Genomic DNA, 22,730 nt, shown 5'->3' with positions numbered 1-22,730 from the left:
CAGCTGCGTGTCGTCTGCGTATGAGGTTAGGCTCATCCCATGGGCTTTGATGAGTTTAGCCAGGTCCGACACATAGATATTAAACAGTGTCGGACTTAGGGATGAGCCTTGAGGAACCCCACACGGCAGAGACAGCTGAGCTGATTGGAAGGATCCTAGAGTGACCATCTGAGTCCTCCCAGCCAGAAATGAGGCCAACAAATCTTCGGCCACCAGTTGGATGCCCATTTTTCCGACACGGTTGACTAAGATCTTATGGTCGACCGTGTCGAAGGCTGCAGATAAATCAAGCAGCACCAGGACAGCTGTTCCTAGCTGGTCCTGAATGACTCTAATGTCATCAGCTGCCTTGATTAGTGCCGTTTCCGTGCCATGGAATTTACGGAATCCAAATTGGGTACTATCCAGCTGGTGATGTTCCTCAATAAAATATGAAAGCTGTTGATTCATGGCTTTTTCAGCTACCTTTGCTAGGAAAGGAAGGATAGCTATAGGTTGGTAGTTTTTTAACTCGTCCCTATCCAGGTTTGATTTTTGTAACAGTGGTTTTAAAAGGGTCTTTTTCAGTATGTCTGGGTAAATCCCAGATCTAAACATGGTATTACATAATTGTGTGATCACCGTAACAAGAGAGTCCATTACCGGAGGCAGGACTATAAAAGGACAGGGGTCTAAGGCTGAGCCTGTTTTAATGGATGAGATAATATCCATTGTCTGGTCGTCCGTAAGATCTGCAAATTGCAATAGTGGGGAGTGAGAAACAATATGGCAACTGGAATTCAAGGAGATATCCATTTTAGAACGGAAAGCCAAGTATATGTCATTTACTTTCGTGAAAAAGAAATGTGCGAGCTCGTCGCATAGTGATTGAGAGGGTGTTGGCGTTAAATCGGGAGTACTTCCCGCCAGTTGTTTTGTTATCTCATAGAGTTGCCTGCTCGAGTTTTTTGCCTTATCTATTTGTTCGGTAAAGAACTTCTTCTTTGCCTCGGCAATCATAGCTTTATAAATTGAGAGCATTTCCTTGTAGCTGATTTTGCTCTCTAAGCTGTAGGATTATGTGTGGTGCAGGGAGTTTTAAACTAGACTCTCCATTCATTCGGTAGCCAATGAAGATGACAGAGAAGATTGGAGGTATGACAGTGCTTTGATAGGGCAAAAAGGATGTGAGACACCGCATTCTGTGCCCACTGAAATCTTTTAATTACAGTTTTATTTGCACCAAGAAGGAGCCCATTACAATAATCTAGGCGCGACTAAACTACAGATTGAACAATCAGTTGGCGGGTAGATGTATCAAAGAACCCCAAAATGGGTTTTAGGCTGCGTGAGAGGCCGAAACAACTGCCTGCCACTTTCTTAGCGTGAAGCTCAAATGAGAGGGCATTATCCATCAGGACCCCTAGGTTCTTGACTGCAATTTTTGGTTGGGGAGGGCTGCCCAAAGCCGTGCCCACCATTGGTAGTTATATCAAAGAGAGGGGACAAGACGGGCATTTTAGGAGGGTCCAGCGTACGTGCCCTGGAAAGTAAGAACAAAGAAGGGTAAGCAGTTCCCTGGGAGGGAAAAGGAGAGGTATGTTCTGAGAGACCAACCTAATCTAATTAGAAGGGACCCAGAGAGCAAACTAAGAGTGACCAAGGGAAAAAGGGGGGGATCCTCCCTTTTGGGACCTAAAATTCTCACACACCCAGCAAGCTAGGTGTCATGCTTCATCATATGGGTTTTTGCTCCTCGTCAAGCTGGCGGTGCAATGCCTGACGGACATCCAGATGGGGCTATTTGACAGAGATCTTTTGTCCCTGCCACTTGATGCATGCGGGTATGGGGGCCTAATGTAAAAGGGTACAGATGTCTGGGAGTGATGGTGGTGCAGAATTAAAAAAGGTTAGGTAATCCACAGGGATTTTTATTAGCGTGGTTATCTACCTTAGTAAAAACAAAATGGCGAGATGGACTCCCTGGTAAAATGATCCAGGGCAGTGTACTCTACCATGTGGTCAATTGGTGATTGGTCAACATGTTTCTTGCAGTAGTTCTTAGGGATACAGCGCAATTCGTCAGGACCTATAAAATTACACTATCTACACAGTGTGGACGGCGATACATTTACCTACTACACATGGGGTCGACTGGTAGGCCGTGGGTCCTACCTCGTCTTAGTGCAATCCTAGTGAAAGGGGTGTAGTGCTTCAACAGTCTCCTCCAGTCTTGTATTGATGATACAATGATTGTTAGCCTTATTTCGTCGCGTGTTGCGTCTGTCAACCTACCCGGACGAGAGGCTGACAAGAGGAGTCGGCTCAATACAAGACTGGAGGAGACTGTTGGAGGAGACTGTTGGAGGAGACTGTTGAAGCAATACACCCCTTACACTAGGATTGCACTAAGACGTGGTAGGCCATATGATTTACCATTAAGGTCAAAAGTGTTAAGAGCAGGGGCTTCCTGAATTAATCTTTTAATATAGTCAAAGGCATCATCATGCTCCTTAGTCCACTCAAATAAAACACCTTTTCTCAACAATTTTCTTATGGCTCAACATCACCGTGTATGAACCTTGAGTAATACTCTCCGAGTCCTAAAAATTATCTTAAAAAGACTTGTCGTATGGTTCTGTTGCATTATTATGTGCTTTAATAAGGCCCTCCTTGGGGAAAATTCCTTCACTTGAGATTCTATGACATAAATAGACAATTTCCCTCACAAAAAACGTGCATTTTTTCTTGCTAACAGTCATGCCCCTAACCTCTGATGTTCTGAGTACTGTTTTCAACAACTCTTCATCCTCCCCGCTGGTTTTGTCAAAAATGAGGATGTTGTCCTGTAACACCTACACTCCCTTTTTTCCTTGAAACATTAAATCAATTAACTTTGAAAACATTACCTGCCGAGGCCAAACCAAAGAGTACCCTTAAACACCTGTACACCCAAAACAGAGTTACAAAAGCTGTTAAGTCCTAGGCAACGGATGACTGTCAACCACAATATTCTTGTTAAGGGACCTGAAGTCAACACACAGCCATAAATTGCCAATTTTTTAAAAAGTGATATCCATGGCAGAAACCCACTCCGAACTATCAGTGTTCTCAATAATGCCTTAATTACACAAAGCATCAAGATGTTATGTAGTAGTTGATAAACACCCCAACAGTACCATCCTTACCGTGTGCTGAACAGGTAAAGCACAATCTTTTGGTTTAATGTGATTGGTGAAACCTTTCACTTGCCTAAGACAAAGGATTCTGTTTAGCTACAATCATTTCTACATTAGGATCCTGAATATCAATTGGATTCACAGTCAAGTCCCTCAGAACAATGGGTGAATCAGTCCCTGGACATGACATTATACCCAGTTTCCCTAAATCAAACCACCCAATAATATCTTTTCCATCAACTGCAACATAAATTCTTGTATAAATGCTACACCCTTTGAACTTCAGTTTGTCTTCAAAGTGTCACAACATGGTAATATCAAAAGTACCCAAAGCTTTCAGATTAACATACATCTCCAATCTTTTTTAATGTTATTTCAGACACAATAGTAATCAGGGAACCTGAATCTGCCATCATCTCCAACACAACCCCCCCCCCAATGCACACTTTCCCAATAGTGCTTTAAAACCTGCACCAATCATGTTCACATCAAAAGATGCATATTTCCCAAATTGTTTCCTACACCACTAATTTTGCTTACACTCACACCAGACCCAGACTTCAGGCTGCTACCTACAATCTAGAAATGTCCAAATTTATTGCACTTGTTACACCTTCTCCTTGTTGCAGGGAAATCAGCACGATTTCCAAGATGAAACTTGGAACCACATCTATAAGAACTAGGCTTAGTCCCCTTGACCTCACCTGACTTAAATGCTTTTTTCCCTACTTGAACAACAGGAGCGTTATTGGCATTTACCACATCAGTAGATGATGCTTTAGATGATATAATGGATCTTTCAATCCCTTTGGCAATGTCTAGAACCTCATCTCATCAAGAGTGGGATTTCGAAACTCAAATAACCTCTCATGAAATGTTTATGATTCACAGTTAAAAGCAATTTGGTTCCTGGTGGAGGTATTCACACCAGCCCCAAATTCAAAATTGGCAGCAAGTACCCTCAACGGAGCGACATACTCTTCAACTGACTCTCCCCCAAATTGCTAACTTTTCAAAAAACTATGCCGCTCAATCATTGAATTGGGTTCACCTACAAATTCCTTTTCAAGTCTCGTCACTGCCTCCTTGAATACATCCAAACTGTCTCCTTCTCCACCTGGTGGTGGTACTGGTTGTAAATTGGTAAAAAGGTTGTAGTCCGCAAAAAACTGAATAACAATATTCTTTTCTTTTCTGGTTTAAATCCAACTCCATCAATTGCAACAATATAATTTTAAAAAGTCTTTAACCATTTCTCCCAAATAAGCAGAGGTTTTCCAGGTAGCAGCAAAAAAACAGATAGCCAATTAAGCGTGTGAGCTAGCCATGTTAATGCAAACAATAAGTCATTTACAATCATTATAAAATGTTGAACCTCAAAATAATTTCCCAAAAAGGTGTGCATATCCGCGAAATATACTCCACAGATATGCTGCTCTAAACCATTGCCAGTTCCAGAAGAGTAGAAATCATTTACAATCTGATCCGCTGTTAAAATTCTGGGTGCATCACAGTATTCGAAAAGGAACCAGATGAGCAGTTGCACCGTAACAGCATGAAGTGGAAATTACGATAACCACTTAGTAAATTCAAGATGGCCACCACGTCCAACAACTACATGATGACGTCTATCCTTCCACTACATTAGCCGTTCTAGACACAATTCAATATAGCCAGCCAAATCAACTCCTACATGATGACGACTCCTCACATTAATCTCTGCCGCAGCTCCGCATGCACTTCATGCAGTGAAGATCCAAGTGTAGCAAATCCATGCACCGATTCAGTTAGACGTGTCGCTCTGAAGGTCTACCCACAAGCATTCCACATGCACGATTCATTTGTTTATGGTTACTTTTAGCACACTGTGCAAGCACACAATGTGATTCAAAATAACACAGAGCTTTATTTATGAAAACTATTGCATCGTTGCGTGAAAACAGCGATGCAACATTTTCCACTGCACAATCCTTGTGACATGATTGTTGCATAATATTTACTGTATGTTTCATCATGTTGCAAGGAAAGTCAGATACGTCAGTATTACTGACGCATCTGTCGGAGCAAAACTGACTAATTCCTGGAGTTGAGTCAGAAGTGTGACGCAACTCCAGCAATACAGGGGGAGGGCTATGAATATAGCATTGCGTCAGTCTTATGCTGTGAGGCAGGCATAAGATATTGACGCAATGGCGTCCTAGAAGTGGCGCACTGAAATCTCATATGCAGCACTTCTGTGGGGCTTTTTGCGAGGGAACACCCACTCTGCATACATTACACCTGGCGCAGGTATAATGCGGCGCAGGGACTTGCAAAGTGGTGCATCTGCCTAGATGCGTCACCTTGTAAGTATAGCGCGCAATGTGGTGCATTTTTTATGCCGCCTGTGCTATCAAGGAGTGTAACTATTGTAAAGGATCAGAGCTGTAAGTAAGTATCAGTTTTATTTTAGCGTAGAGGTTTGAACACAGGACTTATGATGATCAATGAAAATCATCCTGACTGACTAAATATAGACCCCACATGTTGTGCAGTTTTTTTCGTTGCAACAATGTTCATAGGGGCTCATTACTACTGTATTCAAGGAGGACATCATTTCCCCTGGCATCGTATTTAAGTCAGGTGCTACTCATGCTGTTGCTTAATGCTTCGAAGAGAAAAAAACTTTGACTGCTCCAGGGCTGGCTCTAGCGCTGGTGGAACCCAGAGCGACAATCATTTTTGGTGCTGCCCCTCCGCATGACCACCTTCTTGGATTCCCTTACTATCTCAAGGCAAAGTGCTCCTCATCTCTCTAATCATAAGTTATTACTAAACACAGCGCTTCCCCATCCCCCCTTCTCCTCCACAGGACAGCCCCCCTCCTCACCTGTTGCACTGCCCTAAAGCCGGCCCTGGTTGCCCCACAATTTACTTTCTAGGGATCAATCTAGTAACAAAGGGCCTGATGCAGAGAGGGCCTCTGCAATCGTGGAGCATGCCTCACTGTAGTGGGGGTGTCTCCGCACTTGGAACAGAATCTCTGCAATGAGAATCCTAATTACAGAGATTATGCCCCGATTGAGGAGACTCCCCCACGACTGCAGGGCCTTTGTGAATCAGGCCCATTATGTTTCTAATGTGAATACCAAAGGTTTTCAGCATCTGAGGGATAATACACTAGGTTGGTTGGAAAGTATTAATTTTAGGTGAATTTACAAGGTTGACATCAAATTTGCCTTTAAATAAGACCGTTCCTGGACTGTCCCCCAAAATAAGGGTAGGAAGAGGCAGCGACATTCAGGGAGGGTGATCCTACACAGTACATGGAGGGGGTTCCTCATGCTCCGGACCCAGTCAGGAGCACTCTGGCCAGGGGCCAGCTGCCAGTGCATAGTGCTGGGGTGAAGGTTTGGCCCTGGAGCTAGCCCCCCCCCCCCACACCACTGGGACTGTGGAGGGTATTGCTATGTCACTGGGAAGAGGGTGTTCGGAGTTTGTTTCCAGTGATACGTTATCCGCACAAAGAAATATTTTCTGGTGAGAAATATGTTCATAGCATCTGGTTTTACATTACATTATTACCACTCCTATACCACACTGCATCAATACATTCAGAAATATGCATATCATAATGTCATGAAAAACCCTGCATTTCTCTCAGTTTCCTAATTTCGCTTCTGCTTGGAGGGTTTACCTTATTTCCTACTTTTGGCTGTAAATTGCAATAAATATGCGTGTCTTATTGTGCAATTATCAGACAAGATTTCCTGCACACATCCTTTCACAGTTAGCTCCTCTTGAACACAGAATAAAGAACATAAATTGAACTTTTAATAGGATCCGATATGCCCTCCAATAACATCTAGTATCCATCAAATAAACTGTTTTGTCGTTTTATTGCAGGTCTTATCACCGATTACAGGGTACGTATCGTGTTGTGAACAAAGTGCATATGTGTAAGTTATCTCAACAATTTTCAAGTGTGTGCCCTGGTTATCACATCAAAATAATTTCCCATCAACCAATCAAAAAGTGTTTTTTTATGTCTAAGTGTTAAATGGGTCTTATATATAGACCAGAGTAATAGATAACTGTCTGTATAATGCGTTTGTATGACTGTTTCGTAGGAACAAATAATGTATGCATCAGGCGGGGGTGGTATTTACACTTGATTTACTGGGTGTGTTATTAACCCATGCATACAAGTTAGCATAGCTAGTTGCTACCAGGGACAATCTGATGATAGCTAACCGTGCTAGCATTTGCCATTCAACTTCCAATTGGAGTTTCATTTGGACAGAGGCCATTTTGAGAGGTCTAATTTACCTGGTTAACCTCATGTTTCTGCTAATTATTAAAAGTTTGACATTTAATTACTTGTCGGTTGGGTAGCAGATAGAGAGTATTTTCGAAGGTCAATATTGTTTTGTAAAGTGTAAATGACAGAAAGGGAAACTGCAAGGACCATCATATTTTTTCCTTGCAAAATATCGAATAATAGAGCTTTATAGGATGTTTTTGGGGTTGTAAAGTCCAGAAAACCTTACGCACTTAAAAGATGCTTTATTGCAAATTGGAACACCGATATAGAGGAGCACCGAAATGCACATCTTCACTCGCTCCGTCCTCTCAACGCCCTCCCTGGAAGTTCTGCTCCAAGTCGAAAGCGCACCACCAGTGCAGGCGCCAGAGAACACAGTTAGTGATGACAGTTACACTAAGCACAATACTCAAATATAAATATACCCAACAGTAGGCTATGAATGATGTGCAATGCCATCTCACTGAGTAATTGACCAGAGAATCATACGAGGACCAGGAATGGAGGAGAGACCATTGAAAGGCCAACAGAGTTCAAGGCAATAGAGGTAAATCGCTCTTACGCTCTTTAAGGGTAGACTATCTAAATAAAACAGGGAGAAACAAAAGGAAACATTACAATTTTGGAGCAGATGGCACACACCCCCTATTATTCTGCTCACACAGACTATTGTCGCCAATAGAGTTCCGAGCATTTCAATGTTTTAATAAAATATTATAGCCCATTGCTGAGGGCAGGACCAGTCACTAAATGACACAACCAAGAGTCACAGGTAATAAAAGCCTAGGACATGGAAGAGGGCCTTAACGACTGATGTAGCCTGAGGCTGTCCATTTAGAATGATATTTAAACATTACAATCATTGTGAGCAGGATATTTATTCTTTTGCAATTGTATGTAGTGCATACTTGGCTCAAGGACTTAAGAGTATTTTAAATGAATACCAGATTACAGTACACATTTGTAAGCACAGAAAGATTGTTAGAAATGGGGGTCTCTAGCTGGCAATGGTTTGCACCTTTGTTCAAGTAAGGACCCTTGCTTCTAGTCAGGGAAAGAGAGTTACACCCTAAGAAAACCCCTGCTCACCTCTTTGGTAGGTTGGTATGAACAGTCAGGCTTATCCCAGAGGCAGTTTGTAAAGCATTTGTGCACACTTACAGTAACACAGTGAAAACAGTACAAACAGACATCACATCAGTTTAGAAAAATAGGAAATCTTTATCTAAACCAAACAAGACGAACACAACAAAAATTCACAATATGTCAAGATATCATCAAAAATAGGTTGTTCACAAAAATAAAGTCGTCCGATGAAAATCCCAAAGTACGACTCAAACCTCGTGGTGCGCAGGCAGAGCACTGTGTTGCACGGACCAAAAGAACAGTACTTTGGCAAACGATGAAAACAAAGATGATGCCCATCGTCAGGGAGATGATGCGTCGTTGGAGCTGGCCAGCGTCAGTTTCTTATGACCACAGGGGAATAGACACAATGGTTCCTTATGACCACACGGAAGGTGAGGCGTCGGTTCCTTACTGCGATGCAGGTAAGGTGAGGCATCTGTTCCTTACTGTTACCGGGTAGTTTACGTCATGATGGCAGTGAGGTGTCTGTTTCTTACAATGTTAAGGGGTTGATGGATTAGTTCTTGATATAGCCCATGTAAGGTATCGGCTCTGCAAATTTGAGGCACCGGTTTCTGAAAATTCTGGGCTGCGGTACGAGTCAGGGTGATGCATCATGAACGTTACTAGCGGTGCCCTCGGCTCTGGTGTAGGTAACGGCCTTGGTGATGTTGTTAGAGGGGATACAGTGCAGCGTTAGCGGGGCTGCGGTACAAGTCGCTACGGTGGTTTGCGCACTTCATGAGCAGTGCCCACTTCTTCGTTGCAGGTCGCAGCATCAGTGTTGCTTTTTCCCTCTGTGGCAGCTGTAACAGAGGTTCCAGGTGCAGGAGGACAGAGGAAGTAAAGTTGTTGTGTCTCTGAGACTTAACAGGAGGCAAGCTCTACTCCAAGCTTGTGGAGATCTTCAAACAGGATACACCGCACAGTTCAGTCTTTGTCCTCTCCTTGGCAGAAGCAGCCACTGCAGGCCAACTCAGCACAGCATCCATACAGCAATGGGGAAATGTTCCTCCTTACAGCTTTTTCAGCTCTTCTCCTTGACAAAGGCTCCTCTTGGGTCCACAAATATTCTAACATTTGTGGACTGGGTCCCAATATTTATACCCCATTTTCCTTTGTTCTTTGGTGGCTAAAAGTCTCTCAGCTCAGTCCAAACCAATCCTGGCCTCTCTGGCCCAGTTTCTTGGCAGGAGCAGGAGACAGCATAGTGCACAGGAGACGGGCCTATTCAGGTGCAAAGACAAATACTACCACTACTCTAAATGCAGCCCAGGTAAATTCAGAACAGCTCTGAGTCATGTAGGAAAGGCAGGATTCACCTCAACACCCTCAATGGCTGTCTATAGTGAATGGACATCCCCAGCTCCTGTCAGTCCAATTCCAGACAGAAGTACACAGGATGGCTAAGCAAGAAAATGCCTATTTTCTAAAAGTTGCTTTTCAAAACCACAATTTAAAAACCATCTTTACTAAAATTGGGTTATTAAATTCGGAGTTTAGGGAACCTAAACTCCAGCTTTCTATCTTGTCCCCATGGGAGGTTATACATTGTAAGCTGTTACAAAGTATACCCCGTGCTATAATTTCAATAGTGTAAAACGAGGTACACAGTATGTCACACACCCAGTACATGTCCTACCTTACAGATATACTGCATCCTGCCCATGGAGTTACCCAAGGCCTACCTTAGGGGTGAATCACATGTAAGAAAATGGAAGGTTAGGGCCAGGCAAGTGGGCACACTTAGCAGGTCAACATGCCAGCAAAAACTGCACTTAGACACTGCAGCTTTGAAAGGCTGCCTGTGTATGTGGCACAATCAGTTCTGCAAGCCCACTAGCAGCATTTGATTTACAGGCCCTGGGTTAAACAGTGCATCGTAGTAGGGTCTTAGCAGTAAATCAAGTAAGCCAAAAATAGAAAATACAAATTCATAAACAGAATTTATACAGGGAGCGCTCACACTTTGGCACTGATCAGCAATGGCAAAGTGCCCAAAGCATCTAGACCAGCAAAAACGAAATTCAGCATACAGCAAAAATACATGCGGTTTAATAAAGATTTAAATGATTGACCCAGGATCAAAGGATTTTGAGCAGAGGCAGGGTCTCAAACTTTGTTCCCTAGTTCCAAAGTCTGTAGCTCCATCCATTAGACCACATCTCCTCCCATAATTAAAGAGGAAAAAACTAAACGGAAGCATCGGAATGCTGAAACAGCCACTTTCTGCCTTCTGCCACTCCATTGCCTTCATGGAGCGCCCAATATTTCAATGTTCTAAAACTGAATTCTAATTGTATTTTCAAAGGAATTGTTTCCAGGTTAGAACATATGTTGTTCCCCCAATAGAAGGTGAGATTGTGGTATCTCCTGTTGTTTGCCCAATAGAAGGCAAGATTGTGGTATCTCCTGTTGTTCTCCCAATAGAAGGGAGATAGTGGTATCTCATGCAGATTAGGGAGACAGCATATGTGGTGCAGCTTGCCAAGTTACGTTCTTTGGTTCTTCCCTGCCTGCTGCCATGTCCTGCCGTTCACTGTTGCTGATCTGTTGAACTTTGTGAATATGTAGGAGAAAAGTCGGGAAAAGCAAGTAAAAGTGAGGAAAATAGTGCTAAAGGAAAACTCCTTTCCAGTGATGTCATATGGCAAGTGTTGGCTGGCTTGTACTCCGGGTAGTAGGGCAGGGGGCACAAAAATGAAAAAACAAAATAGACTTACCGAACTTGCAGTGCAACGTCCTGCTCCCTCGGGTGTCTTCTCGAAGCTCCAGATGCAGGAAACTGTACTACCCATTCATGGGGCTGATCTCACAGCATGAGAGCAGTGGCAGGTTTGGATAGAGCAGACTCTCTGAGCTCTGCTAAGAGCACTGGAGGCCTGTGCCTTTTCTAACCCAGCTGTCTAAGACAGCTATGTTAGAGAAGTTTAAAATGCTCATATCTGGCCATCCCAAGATGGCTGGCCAAAGAGACATTTACATTTTAAAGCGCACACCTCCCTGCTGGCCCTGCCCCGTCCTGACACTTAGTTCAAGAATGTTGCTGAAAAAAAATGGCAATAAATAAACTTATTATAATTTTATTTTTCAGCTCTGGGGCTTGTGGGGCAACGCTCTTCCGCTCAAATGGTGCAACGGCCCTGTCTATAGCACCCGTCGCCTCATATCCTTTCCTTGAGAAAAAAGCTTGCGGAACCACACTGGTGACTTGATACCTTGTTATTTCAGTCAGTCATAATTTCTTTTTTTGACACAAATGCAATAAAAGCACATAATACATCAATGGACAAATTGAAATAAAATAAAAACTAGGCCCAGAAGTAGCATTACAATCTTAAAACTATCATGTGGTCAGTAGAATTACCATGTTACATAAAAAAATTCTCCTACAACATACTGATGTAACTAATAACATAAATACTTACGAAGCATCAAAGGACCCATACCCCTTCAAAATTCTTAGTGCAGCTTTAACGAAGTTTAAAATGGCAAAACAAACTTCAAGGGTTTGCTAATATTTGTAAAAATACTAAAGCAAGGTGGTGTTATCTAATATTTACGGCACATAGGTGAGGAACTAAATGTGCTTTCGGAGATGAGTATAGAGCGCACAAAGCATTAAAAGTGACTAATGCTTTGGTGCTGAGACCAGTCACAGGGGCAGATATGAAGTTGGTTAACAGAGTCACAGGGAGTGTTTGGGGTGTTATACCCCCCTAATGAATGTATTTTCTGATAAAGAGTTGGGTACAGGTGCTTTTGTTCGGGTATAATGAGATGTCTGTTGGATTTCACCAGAATTTTTACATACACACAGACAAAAACACCACACTCTGTCCTCTGTTTTGAATGTCCTCAAAAATATAGGTTATCTTACAAAATATTGTGTTTTCTCTCTTAGTACTCCTATCAATCTGCACTCCTCTCCCTTTCTACAGCCCTTAGGCCCCACTCATGCACACTGCTTTTTATATAATGTATTTAAAAGTTATATGTGATCCAGCAGAACACCAACCTGCGGACAAGTATCACTAAAATACACATACTCGGACCCATAAACGATACTCACTTACAATATCTGGTCGATGAAACCTCGCTGGAAATCTATTATAGGGCTTTTCGATATGTCCTATTTGTCTAACGAATTGAGTCTATTTAATTACTAAGCCCTTTCTTACACATGGATCTATTTTAGTTGATTAGATATAGGTAATTATCACAGAAATATGAACCTGGTTTATTCATTAAATGACCACAGACTCAGTTTTGATTTAAAGTTTTATCTGAAATATTTTAGTGAATCAAATACAAATTACAGTGTTAACTCCATTATTCTGAAGAGGTGAGATTCGGTTACCTGAATTAGACTATACATTTTAATGATGAGTACCTCAGGAAAAAGAAGAAAGAGAGAAAAGGCACATTGACGAAATACACAGATTATATTTACCTAGGATGGTGCAAGATCAGACCCCTCTGGCCAAGAGTCTGTGCCCCTCGAGAAATAACAGGTAACAGATTCAAGACATGATTAGGGCAGGACAGATAACCTCTTTGGACTTAATGCCAGCATCAAACCCCTCTCAGATGCTAGTTTCCCACCTCGATTCTTCCCCAAAACTCCATCCTAGGTTTCCTAGCCTCCTTGATTCTTCCGCAATACTCCTTCCTAATTTTTATTTATGGAAAAATTCTAAGTCTGCTTCAGGTATTTTGATCAGCATTCGGACAGCATTTCTATCTGTCAGCATTCTCCGAGCGATCAGGCTACTTCATCTAACTAACTACCCCAATCATACCTTCTGGTGGCATGTTCCACCCACAAATGTTTCAAACTTGTGTAAATTGTGAATTCTGATTGGACAAGCTAAGGGGATGATCGTCACACCATACTAAGTTTACATTTTCTAAGGAGCATTATCTTATGTTCCCGCCCATTTATTTGTTTCTCCCAAGCTTTATTTCCGACCTGTCTTCATAGTAACTTTATAACATTGTATAACATAAATACATTTGTTCATTGAGTCTTCAGGATGTTCCGTCATCTTTCAGAACATGAGAAAAGGTCATCCTTGATCGAGTTCCAAGACTTGAGATCACGACTCCGGGGTTGTTTCTAATGTGCCAGTGCGCACGACCCAAGTGGATATTTGCCTCGTCTCTCATTTTAGGCCCAATTACGAACTAACAGAGAAGTCAAAAAACAAGATGTTAAATTCAAATAAAATAGTTTCACTGTATACCACTAATATCTACTCTAATCCCATTGAATAAAAAATAATTCTTTATGCATTAGCACTTAGTATAAAATATAATTTAGTTTCAAGCAGAGCAGATGTTTAGCATGTGAGTTCTAAAGCGGCCATTTTCAGTGTTAGTACGCAAAAGCAAAGCTTTCCCTCCAAGCATTATGGCATCATGCAATTGGCGCATGCGCAATTCATTTCCCGCGTTTTTATGGCCATTTTAGGCTCATTCAGGTTACTTTTTAGAAGACACATAGACAGGCTTCCCCTTTTTCTACATTGTGTACAATTTTGTGTAAATTAGTATTACAAACATTTATTAGTAATTTATTATGATTTTATGAGAAGATTCATCCAGCAAGTTGCTTACGTGCAAATCCTTGCCCCATTAAATGTCAGCCTGATTATGTGAAAATCTCAAGCTCACCTCCCTAATCCTAATGACCAAGCAACGCCCCTGTTGGTCAAACCAGGTGCGCTGAGAGAGAAAAACAAACAAAAATGCAGTGTACTTAATCTAAACTGGTAAGATAAAACCTTTGATGAGGCCTAGAAATAATGATCTATTTGGGTTAAATTCTCTGGGATATACAAACAACAACATAAACAGTAACAGTCTCCATTGTAAGTCATCGTCAAAGAGCATACCTAAATAGTTGAAACATTTGTCCCTGTTTGTTATTTTAATCTGACAAGTTATGTAATGTAACTGACGGAGCAGCCTGGAAATATTGTGGAAAACGCCTCTTAGGGCCATAGCCTTAAGATTAATTTTAGTTTTTTTTTAGGACATTTCTTGAGCCAGTTGCTTGCTGTTCTCTGTTTCCAGTTCTGAGTGCCACCAAACAGTGCATAATATAAAACCAGTGCGGAGTAAAACATGGAATAAATAGGTAAGTAAGAAGATGCAGGGGATATACGTACCCCGACCAAGTTTGGTCGCATTGTGCATTCACTCTTCCATCCTCTCCACTTCGATATGATGAGATTACTTACAGGCTATAGGGAAAACCAATTTTTGTCCATTGAAAAGCTCCCTTGCTTAATGAATCCTCTTCCTTAAGGAACTTACCAGAAGCTACCTGCTGCTTGAGGGTTATACTATCCCGAAAAGACCATCTCTAGTTGACAGGACTGTTGAGTTCAATAAAAATTCAAAGGGCAAGAAAATACAGGCTCCAGTAGGAACTTGAAATAGAGTGGAACTCCACCCATTTGGACGCAACCCCAACTGCAGAAATATATCATGGGTTTCATGTTGTAATTAAATAATTCTAACTCACTAAAGGAACTCACAAAATAAAAGCATTTCTCACAAAGAGATAAGTTCTATCAAATCATCATTTTAGCAACCGACTCAAATTTATTGAGTGATGATGAAATGAAAAATAAATTTATAGAGCGCGTTTGCTGCCCAGGGGCGTCCAAGCGCTAGTGACCAGAATGAAATGCTTGACAGAAGAAACATTGCAGAAAACTAGTGAGGAGCATTAAACAAAAAAGTCTTCAGCTGTTTTCGAAAAGAGGAGAGGTTTGAGTTGGACCTGAGATGAAGAGGGAGTGAGTTCCAAGTTTTGGCGGCATTATAGGTAAACGTCCTGCCGCCAGCGCTTGCCTTTTTTATTCTCGGGACTATGGCCGTACAGGATTGGCTGGAGCGGAGGTTTCTGCTGGGTTGGTACTGTTTTACTAGGTCCCGGGTAATCTTCGGTCCTGTGTCCCAAAAGGACTGGTGAGAAATGCACATGGCCTTAAAGGTGACTCTTTGTCGTACCGGTAGCCAGTGCAGGCTAGTCAGTCCAGGTTTGGCTGACTGTCTGCGTTGCAGCTGGAGCAGTGTGCGAGCCGCACAATTCTGAACTAACTGTAGTTTGCGTAAGGTGTATTCCGGGGCGCCAAGATAGAGGACATTGTTGAAGTCTAAACGGGACTGAATCAAACCTTCGATGGCCACCTGTTTTGCCTCCATAGGCAGAAGAGGGAGGACTTTCTTTAGCATCCTAAGAAGTCCAAAGCAGGTAGCCGAGAGTTTTGTAGACTGGGTGTTAAGAGAGAGGGTCTTGTCCAGCCAAACCCCAAGGCTCTTGATATTGTCCTTGGGTATTGGGGGGGCACCTAGACAGGTGGGCCACAAGGAGTTGAAAAAGGTGGGGTTTGAGGGACCCAGGAGCATCTGATCAGTTCTGTCCCCATTAAGCTTAAGGGATGAGGAAGTCATCCATCCCATGACCTCCTCTAAGCATTTTGTTAGCCAACCTGAAGATGGCAGGTCAGCCTCCTGCGCCAAGGAGACCACTAGCTGGGTGTCGTCTGCGTAAGAAATAATTTTAACCCCGAATGGACGAACAACCTCAGCTAGTGGTCTCATGTAGATGTTAAAAAGCGCAGGGCTTAAGGAGGAGCCTTGAGGGACTCCACACCTCAGAGGCCTGCTCGTGGACACTGTGTCTCCATCAAAGACTTTAAAGGATCTGTCACTCAAAAAAGATCTAAGTACTACATCTCACTGTTGGATCTGGTCCTTTTTGCAGGGTTATCCCCAAACATTTTGCCTTGTTCCTCCTATTTTTCTGACCCTCTTTTGTTGGCTTTAGGATTCTAGGCACTTTACCACTGCTAATCAGTGCTAAAGTCCATGTGCTTTCTCCTTCAGACATTTTCTGATTAGTTTACACCTGTTTGGCATATTCAATTTACTTGTAAGTCCCTTGTACAGTGGTATACCATACACCAAGGGCCTGCGAATTAAATGCTACTAGTGGGCCTGCTTGCACTATCCACAGAAGTAGCCTTTTGAACCCCTCCCATGCCTGCCACAGCAGGGCCTGATTGTGCAGTTTACTGCCACATTGACTTTGCATTTAATGTCGTGTATTCCTATAGGTTCTGAATCAGTCCCCCTATTCCTGACCCTATTCTGGTTAAACTAACTATCAAGTTAACTAACAGTCAGCCCATGAGGCAAGAAAACCCCCATGATGCAGATACCGTTATCTGACGCAGTCACACTACGGCACAGGAACGTGTTATCTGATTAGGTCATAACGCTTGAGATCTAATTAGACAAGCGACATTCCTCCAGCCCCTGATAAGGCATACGACGTTCTCATAACAAATCAAACCTATGACAACCTGGATAATCCGTGCGGCCATTGTTTTGATTTCACAGAGAACTTTAGTAAAGAATGTGCTAACGAGCAAGTCGTATGACATCTTTATTGACGTATCTATGTCCATCCTTACGTCAATCTCGGCACCTTTAAGGTATAAATATTGCCGACCTTGCCCTAGGCAAACACACGCGTGGTGACAAGACGGAGCAGCCATACTTGCCGAAGCCGAGAGCAGAAGCAGACCCCGCTGGCAGCAGCCCCGCCTTCCTGACGCGCTGAGAGACGCGCTGCTATCTCAAGCCGAGAGACCCAGCACCGGCGTTTCTGGGCAGCCCTCGCAGGCAGCCTGGAATATCGAGAGCAGAGAAAGAGATACTATTCCTCATCCATCCTAAATTCCAGGTACAGAACTGAATAACCCCTCACAGAGAATTCTTTAGTTATTCACTTGGCAAAAACAAACTTAACTTAAACTGTAACTTTCTATTCCCGCCCACGCATTAGACTTAGGTCAGGTACACGGGGTAGGCGTATTTAGAAACACCAGTTGAGTACGTTTAGTCAAATGTATATGTGTATGTAAATATATTTTAATCATTTAAAACATCATATGGCTCAGAAACCATATCAATGTTTTTACAGTAATATTTTATACTATTGCTTTTAATGTATGCACTTTACTTAACTATAAGTATTGCAATAATATCGATCCATTTCTCATGTATGAGAAAAGAGACTGATCAATAAATAACACCTTTTTATTGAACACGCCCGTCTCTTCCTTTTCTCTACAATCTGATGAGACTAAGAATGCACGTACTGACTGAGTAAAATAATTGCCTTGTGCTCACACGACTCTCGAGATTGACTCTTGATTAGGGGAGAGCAAAGTTGTCATGTTCTATGGTTGTCAGAAACTAAATCCCTTCTTGTCTAATCAGGGGAGTTAATTCCTTCCTTGAACATTCGAGAAAGTTTCTAGCGAACTCTGAGCTTAGCTGGCAAACCCAAAAATTAAGTCTAGTATCGACAGTAGTAGACCTAGTTAACGTCTGGTCTAGGCCTTTACTGCTGTAGGTACTATTCCAATGCGCAGAGCCTATTGGGAAAATAGGAGCTACACTACATTAAAGTTTCTTACCAAGCCTAAAACTCCCCTTTTACTACAAATAGGTCACCCCTAAGGTAGGCTCTAGGTAGCCTATGGGCAGGGTACTGTGTAGGTAAAAGACAGGCAATGTGCCTTTTTTGCGAAGCATGTCCTGGTAGTGACAAACAGCCTGTTTGGTTTCTCACTGATGTGAGGCCTACTCCTCTCATAGGCTAGCATTAGGAATTTCCTTATAGGTACATTGTGGTAATTCCTGATCTGAAAGGAGTAATGTTGCCATGTTTGGAATAGTGGTGATACATCCTGCTTACTAGTGTTGTTAATTTTACATTACTATCTTAGAAATGCCACTTTTTGGAAAGTGGCCATTTCTCTGTGCATATGACTCTAGCTTTGCAGCTGACTCTAATCCACACCTGGGCCTGGTTGACAGCTACACTTTGTGCATGCTTTCCAGACTGCCATCACACATGAAGGGTTGAGTGTGACAGCGTTACATCTGCATAATTATGTTCTTCCTGGGCTGGGAGAGAAAGAGGCGGGGTGAACTTACATTTGTATAGGTTGTGTCCTGTCCTCATACAAAGGGCTGATTTACCCCCTACTCTATGTCTGGAGCCAGGACTGAGTTGGAAGGGGATGGTGTGCACTTCTTAAGGTTCCTTTGAAGTTTCCCCTAGATAAAATAGATTTTCACAATAAGTACAGGGGCTCTGACCCCATCATTTCAGACACTGCATGGGACTTGTAACCAGACACTGCAGACTCTCCATACTGCACCAGAGGACTGTGGTGCTGCTAGGAAGATCACCACTTAGACTACCTTGCTTTGTTGTGCTTATTGACTTGCCTGCTTGGCTGCTGAACAGACTGTCATTATGAAGAGGAAACCAGTGTGCTGTCCTGCTGCCTGTCTCCCTGCTTTGGTGCCTCCAGCTGTTCTCCTGGGATTGGTGACTGCCCATAATTGTCAATGGGACTCTGAGTCCAGTCTCTCAAGTCACCTGCAACCAGCGTTTGGCAAGGGCTTCATTTGGCATTTGATTTGTCCTAAGGAGAAGTGCATGGTGAGTGTGTTATGCCTTTTTCCCCAGAGCATATGGCAACAGTGCTGGGTGAGCGCTCTGGTCAAGAATTGGTTGTGCTGAGCGCTCTCATTGCTGTACCCTCTGATCTGTGAGACCAGGTGGTTTTGTTTGCGCCTTGCCCCGCAGCCAAGAAAGAAGCTAGGAGCTGCTGGGTACTGTGACCCTGTGGCCGTCTAAGAGAAAACAGCGCAGCTGTCATCCCAGCGGGTGGTTGGCTCCTAACTTTGTGCAGTCAGGAGAGACCAAAGGAGGTCTCCCATGTCAGCAGCTGGCCAAAATACTTGTTTGCAAGCGGCACAACAGCTCATGACCAGAAAAGGTCTGTTACGTAACCTGCACCCTCGAGGCCCAGATATGGAACCACAAAAGTTATGTGCTGCTGGGTGGAGGCTCGCAAGGTCCACTATGGGCATTGGGACCCGCACAACAGCCTCACCGCTCTTTGTGTAATGGGTGTATTTGCACTGCCCAGATCAGACCTGGATAAGGGTACTGTGCTTGCCACTGCAGTTGCACCGCTTGCTAGCGGGCAGCTGCCATAGACCGTCACACGCGGGGGACCCAATGAGATCTTCCCGCGGGAGTAGGCAGTGTGTTCCCCTGTGTTGGCACATACCTTGGGGGCACTTATCTGCCGTAAGGGTGGCTGTAAGGGGTGAGTCCTCGACTGCGGCATCCCTAGGAACTTGCACTACATGGATATCCAGAAATTACCATCATAAATGTCTTAGGTGAGCAGGTGTGCCTGTGCCCTGTGTTTGGGGTTAACTATTGTTTAAAACAAAACACAAACTTCTGGTAACCAGATTTAAGATAGGACGCACTACCGTAAGTTCGGGTAAAATTTTAACAGTCGCTAAGTAATAAGTAGGGCTTTAAAAATGGGGGGATAGAGGTTGGTTACCAGACAACCCCACAATACCCACCAAGTGGGCACCAAACAAACTGAAATACAGTTTCTCCATGAGCACACTCTAGGTCAATACAATTCAATAATCTTGGTTGATAATTTATTCCTCAAAAGTCCAAATAGATACAGCCGTATTTGACGTTATTCCAGTTCAATAAATCAAATCTGTCTTCTTTTAGTCGTTCTTCAATTTTAATGTCAAAGAAATATGGTCGTTCAAATCAATGTTTCCTAAACAAATACAATCATATCCAACAAATGATCTCTAAATTATCCAAAAGTGCAGCCAACACGTGTTTCGTCATGCACTAGTTAGTGCAGACATGACTTCTTCAGGGCTGCAACTCATAACAAATAAATATAAGCACAATATTCTTTACATATACATCTATATCTAAGACAATAGGAAATTAAAGTCAAGATCAAAAGTCAAATTAAATATAAAATCAAGATAAGACCCGAATCACCGCTAGTGAAAATATAGAGTTAATAACCAACACAAGCATTAAAACATTGTGATAATTTAATCACCCAAGTGCATACTTATCCCGCGAGATAAGCGCCAGGTACTTGAATTCAAAGTGTATAAGTCACCTTTCAGATGATGATCATTTAGTTCCTGCCACTTTTGGTCCTACTTGTGCATGTTTAAATCTGCAAAAGTGGACGACAAAAACCAATCGACCATAATCTATAAAAGAAAAGAGAAGCATCATGATAACAAATGATCTCTAGGTAATGAGAACAGAACTTTGGGATGTCTTAAGCAATAGGGTAGTGATCTAGTTGAAGGACAAATCAGGGCAAGTCCTGGTTTGCTGAAATTATTTTGATTTTATAAGAAGATTTCATATTCCAGGGCACAATACCAAACATGATTGTATCCATATGGGATGAAGAAATGGAAGCCCCCTAGAGACCCTCAGAGATAAAGTGAAAACCATCTGATTGTGAACTCAGATTGTGAATAGCTGCCTTGTTTATTCTGCTTCTCCTTCGCATCTAAATCGCCAAGTCATACCTACACCGAAGCTAAGGTTGCAAAAACTGAAATTTTAGGATCCACTTTATAGCAAACAGCAAAAGCCTTTTATAGCCTTTCGCTTGTTTTACTTTCCCATGTTTTAGGCTCAACTGCAAATTTTAGTTTCTTACCAGTATCTATACATAACGCTATTTCTTTTTTTCTGTTTAACGAATTATGAATTTCTTTTCTGTACATGAATGGCTTATGGGGCTGAATGTTTTAATTGTCCTAGTACTTGTATTGTTGCTGCACCACTGGCACCTGAAGAAGAAGTGTGTGACTGATAGCATTTGCAGTACACCTACAGATAGTCTCCTTGTCTCTTTCTTCTAACACACTATGATGACTGCAATACTAATAATCTTAATATAACAGTGCTATTTCAAGCTGCACGTTTCTTGTAGTATACTCTTACTGCCCACTAGACCCGTTGCCAGCCAGAGACTTGAAGAACTGTTCCTATTTGTACTTATTGGCACTAGATTGTAGGAGAAGTGTGGCTCAAAGGTTAGAGCGGCAGACCCTGATGCAGGGGTCTGGCCCGGGACCAGGGTTCAATTCCCGTCTCGGCAGGTCTTGGGCTCAATTTCCTCGGACCTGGTTTCTCGCCTTGGTGCATATTCTAATCATGGGTCCCACTCTGCAACTCTGGGCAATAGCTTGCTTAAACTCCACAACGGCCCCAAAAGCGCTGGGATGCCTGGCTGCACCTGGGGGGTGCCCAGGAGTGGACATTTCCCAGGGAAACCAGGAAGGGTTCCTAAGCGGTATACGGACAGCGCCAGGACACCTCCGGTGGAGGTAGCTGTGCGCTTTACAAATTCCGACATTTATTGTAAGAACAGGAGGCGGGGTCTCACTACACTTTGATGATATGTTGGCAGTTGGTATGGTGGAAGTAATATTTTCGTAGGTTGATACTCACACCACGATATAGTGTTGTTAAGATATTGTGAATATATATACTGTATACATCTGTATAAAGTAGTTGCTAGACTGCAAGAGCAAGCTTTTAAGTGGAAGAAGCTTCAGGAGTTTTCCCTCATAAATGTGTCTGGAATTTCCTGCTTCCCTGCCTGGCGCAATATGTTTGGAGGCCCAAAAGGCAAATGTGAAGTTCTTTGTGTGTGTATGCTGAGGCAGGGCAGCTCCTTGGAAGTGCAAGTGGAGGTGTGCACAGCTCCTCTCCTCGCATCTTGCTAGGATGGCCCATACTGACAACACCTACTACTCCTTTGTGTTACTGTCAGTGACAAATACACAAAGGCCAGCTACATCTTAGGCCCACTCTTCAGTTCACTTCTAGATCTGTGTAGGACTCTCAAAGGACTGCCTTGCTACCTGTGGCCTGCTATGTACTTCATAGGACTGCCTTTCTCCTCCAAGAGGATGGCCTTGCTGCCTGAGGTCTTCATGTGCCATCAGAGGACTACCCTGCTGATTGAGACCTGCTTTTCTGCTTGAACCCAAGATTACGAGAGTAACTCCAGGGCTAGTTGGCTGGTCTTCTGATTAGATCCTAAGAGACAGAAAATACTCAAACTATCTTGAACCTGCACTTGGACACAACCTGAGCGAATCCGGACCCTCCAAGTGGTGCCTATGCAGTCCAGGCCACTTGGAAGTGCTGCTAATGTTGTCTA

At 42.9% G+C, this 22,730-nt stretch overlaps 1 protein-coding gene across 5 annotated transcripts in view; it reads left to right on the top strand.

Annotated features, from left to right (window-relative positions):
* The window catches only part of LOC144829208 (aromatic-L-amino-acid decarboxylase-like), an 833,710-nt gene that overhangs the window by 754,968 nt on the left and 56,012 nt on the right, over positions 1 to 22,730 (top strand). For all 5 annotated transcript variants that reach the window (XM_078688114.1, XM_078688115.1, XM_078688113.1 and 2 more), the window contains one exon: positions 7,044 to 7,063. In XM_078688114.1, coding sequence (XP_078544240.1) covers positions 7,044 to 7,063 — 20 coding nt within the window. The remainder of the gene's footprint in view (positions 1 to 7,043; positions 7,064 to 22,730) is intronic.

This window comes from Lissotriton helveticus, chromosome 4_1 (assembly GCF_964261635.1).
Source record: "Lissotriton helveticus chromosome 4_1, aLisHel1.1, whole genome shotgun sequence".
Classification (NCBI taxonomy): Eukaryota; Metazoa; Chordata; class Amphibia; order Caudata; family Salamandridae; genus Lissotriton; species Lissotriton helveticus.
The sequence above is the reverse complement of the archived record's forward strand: the minus strand, read 5'-3'. Positions and strand labels throughout refer to the sequence as shown.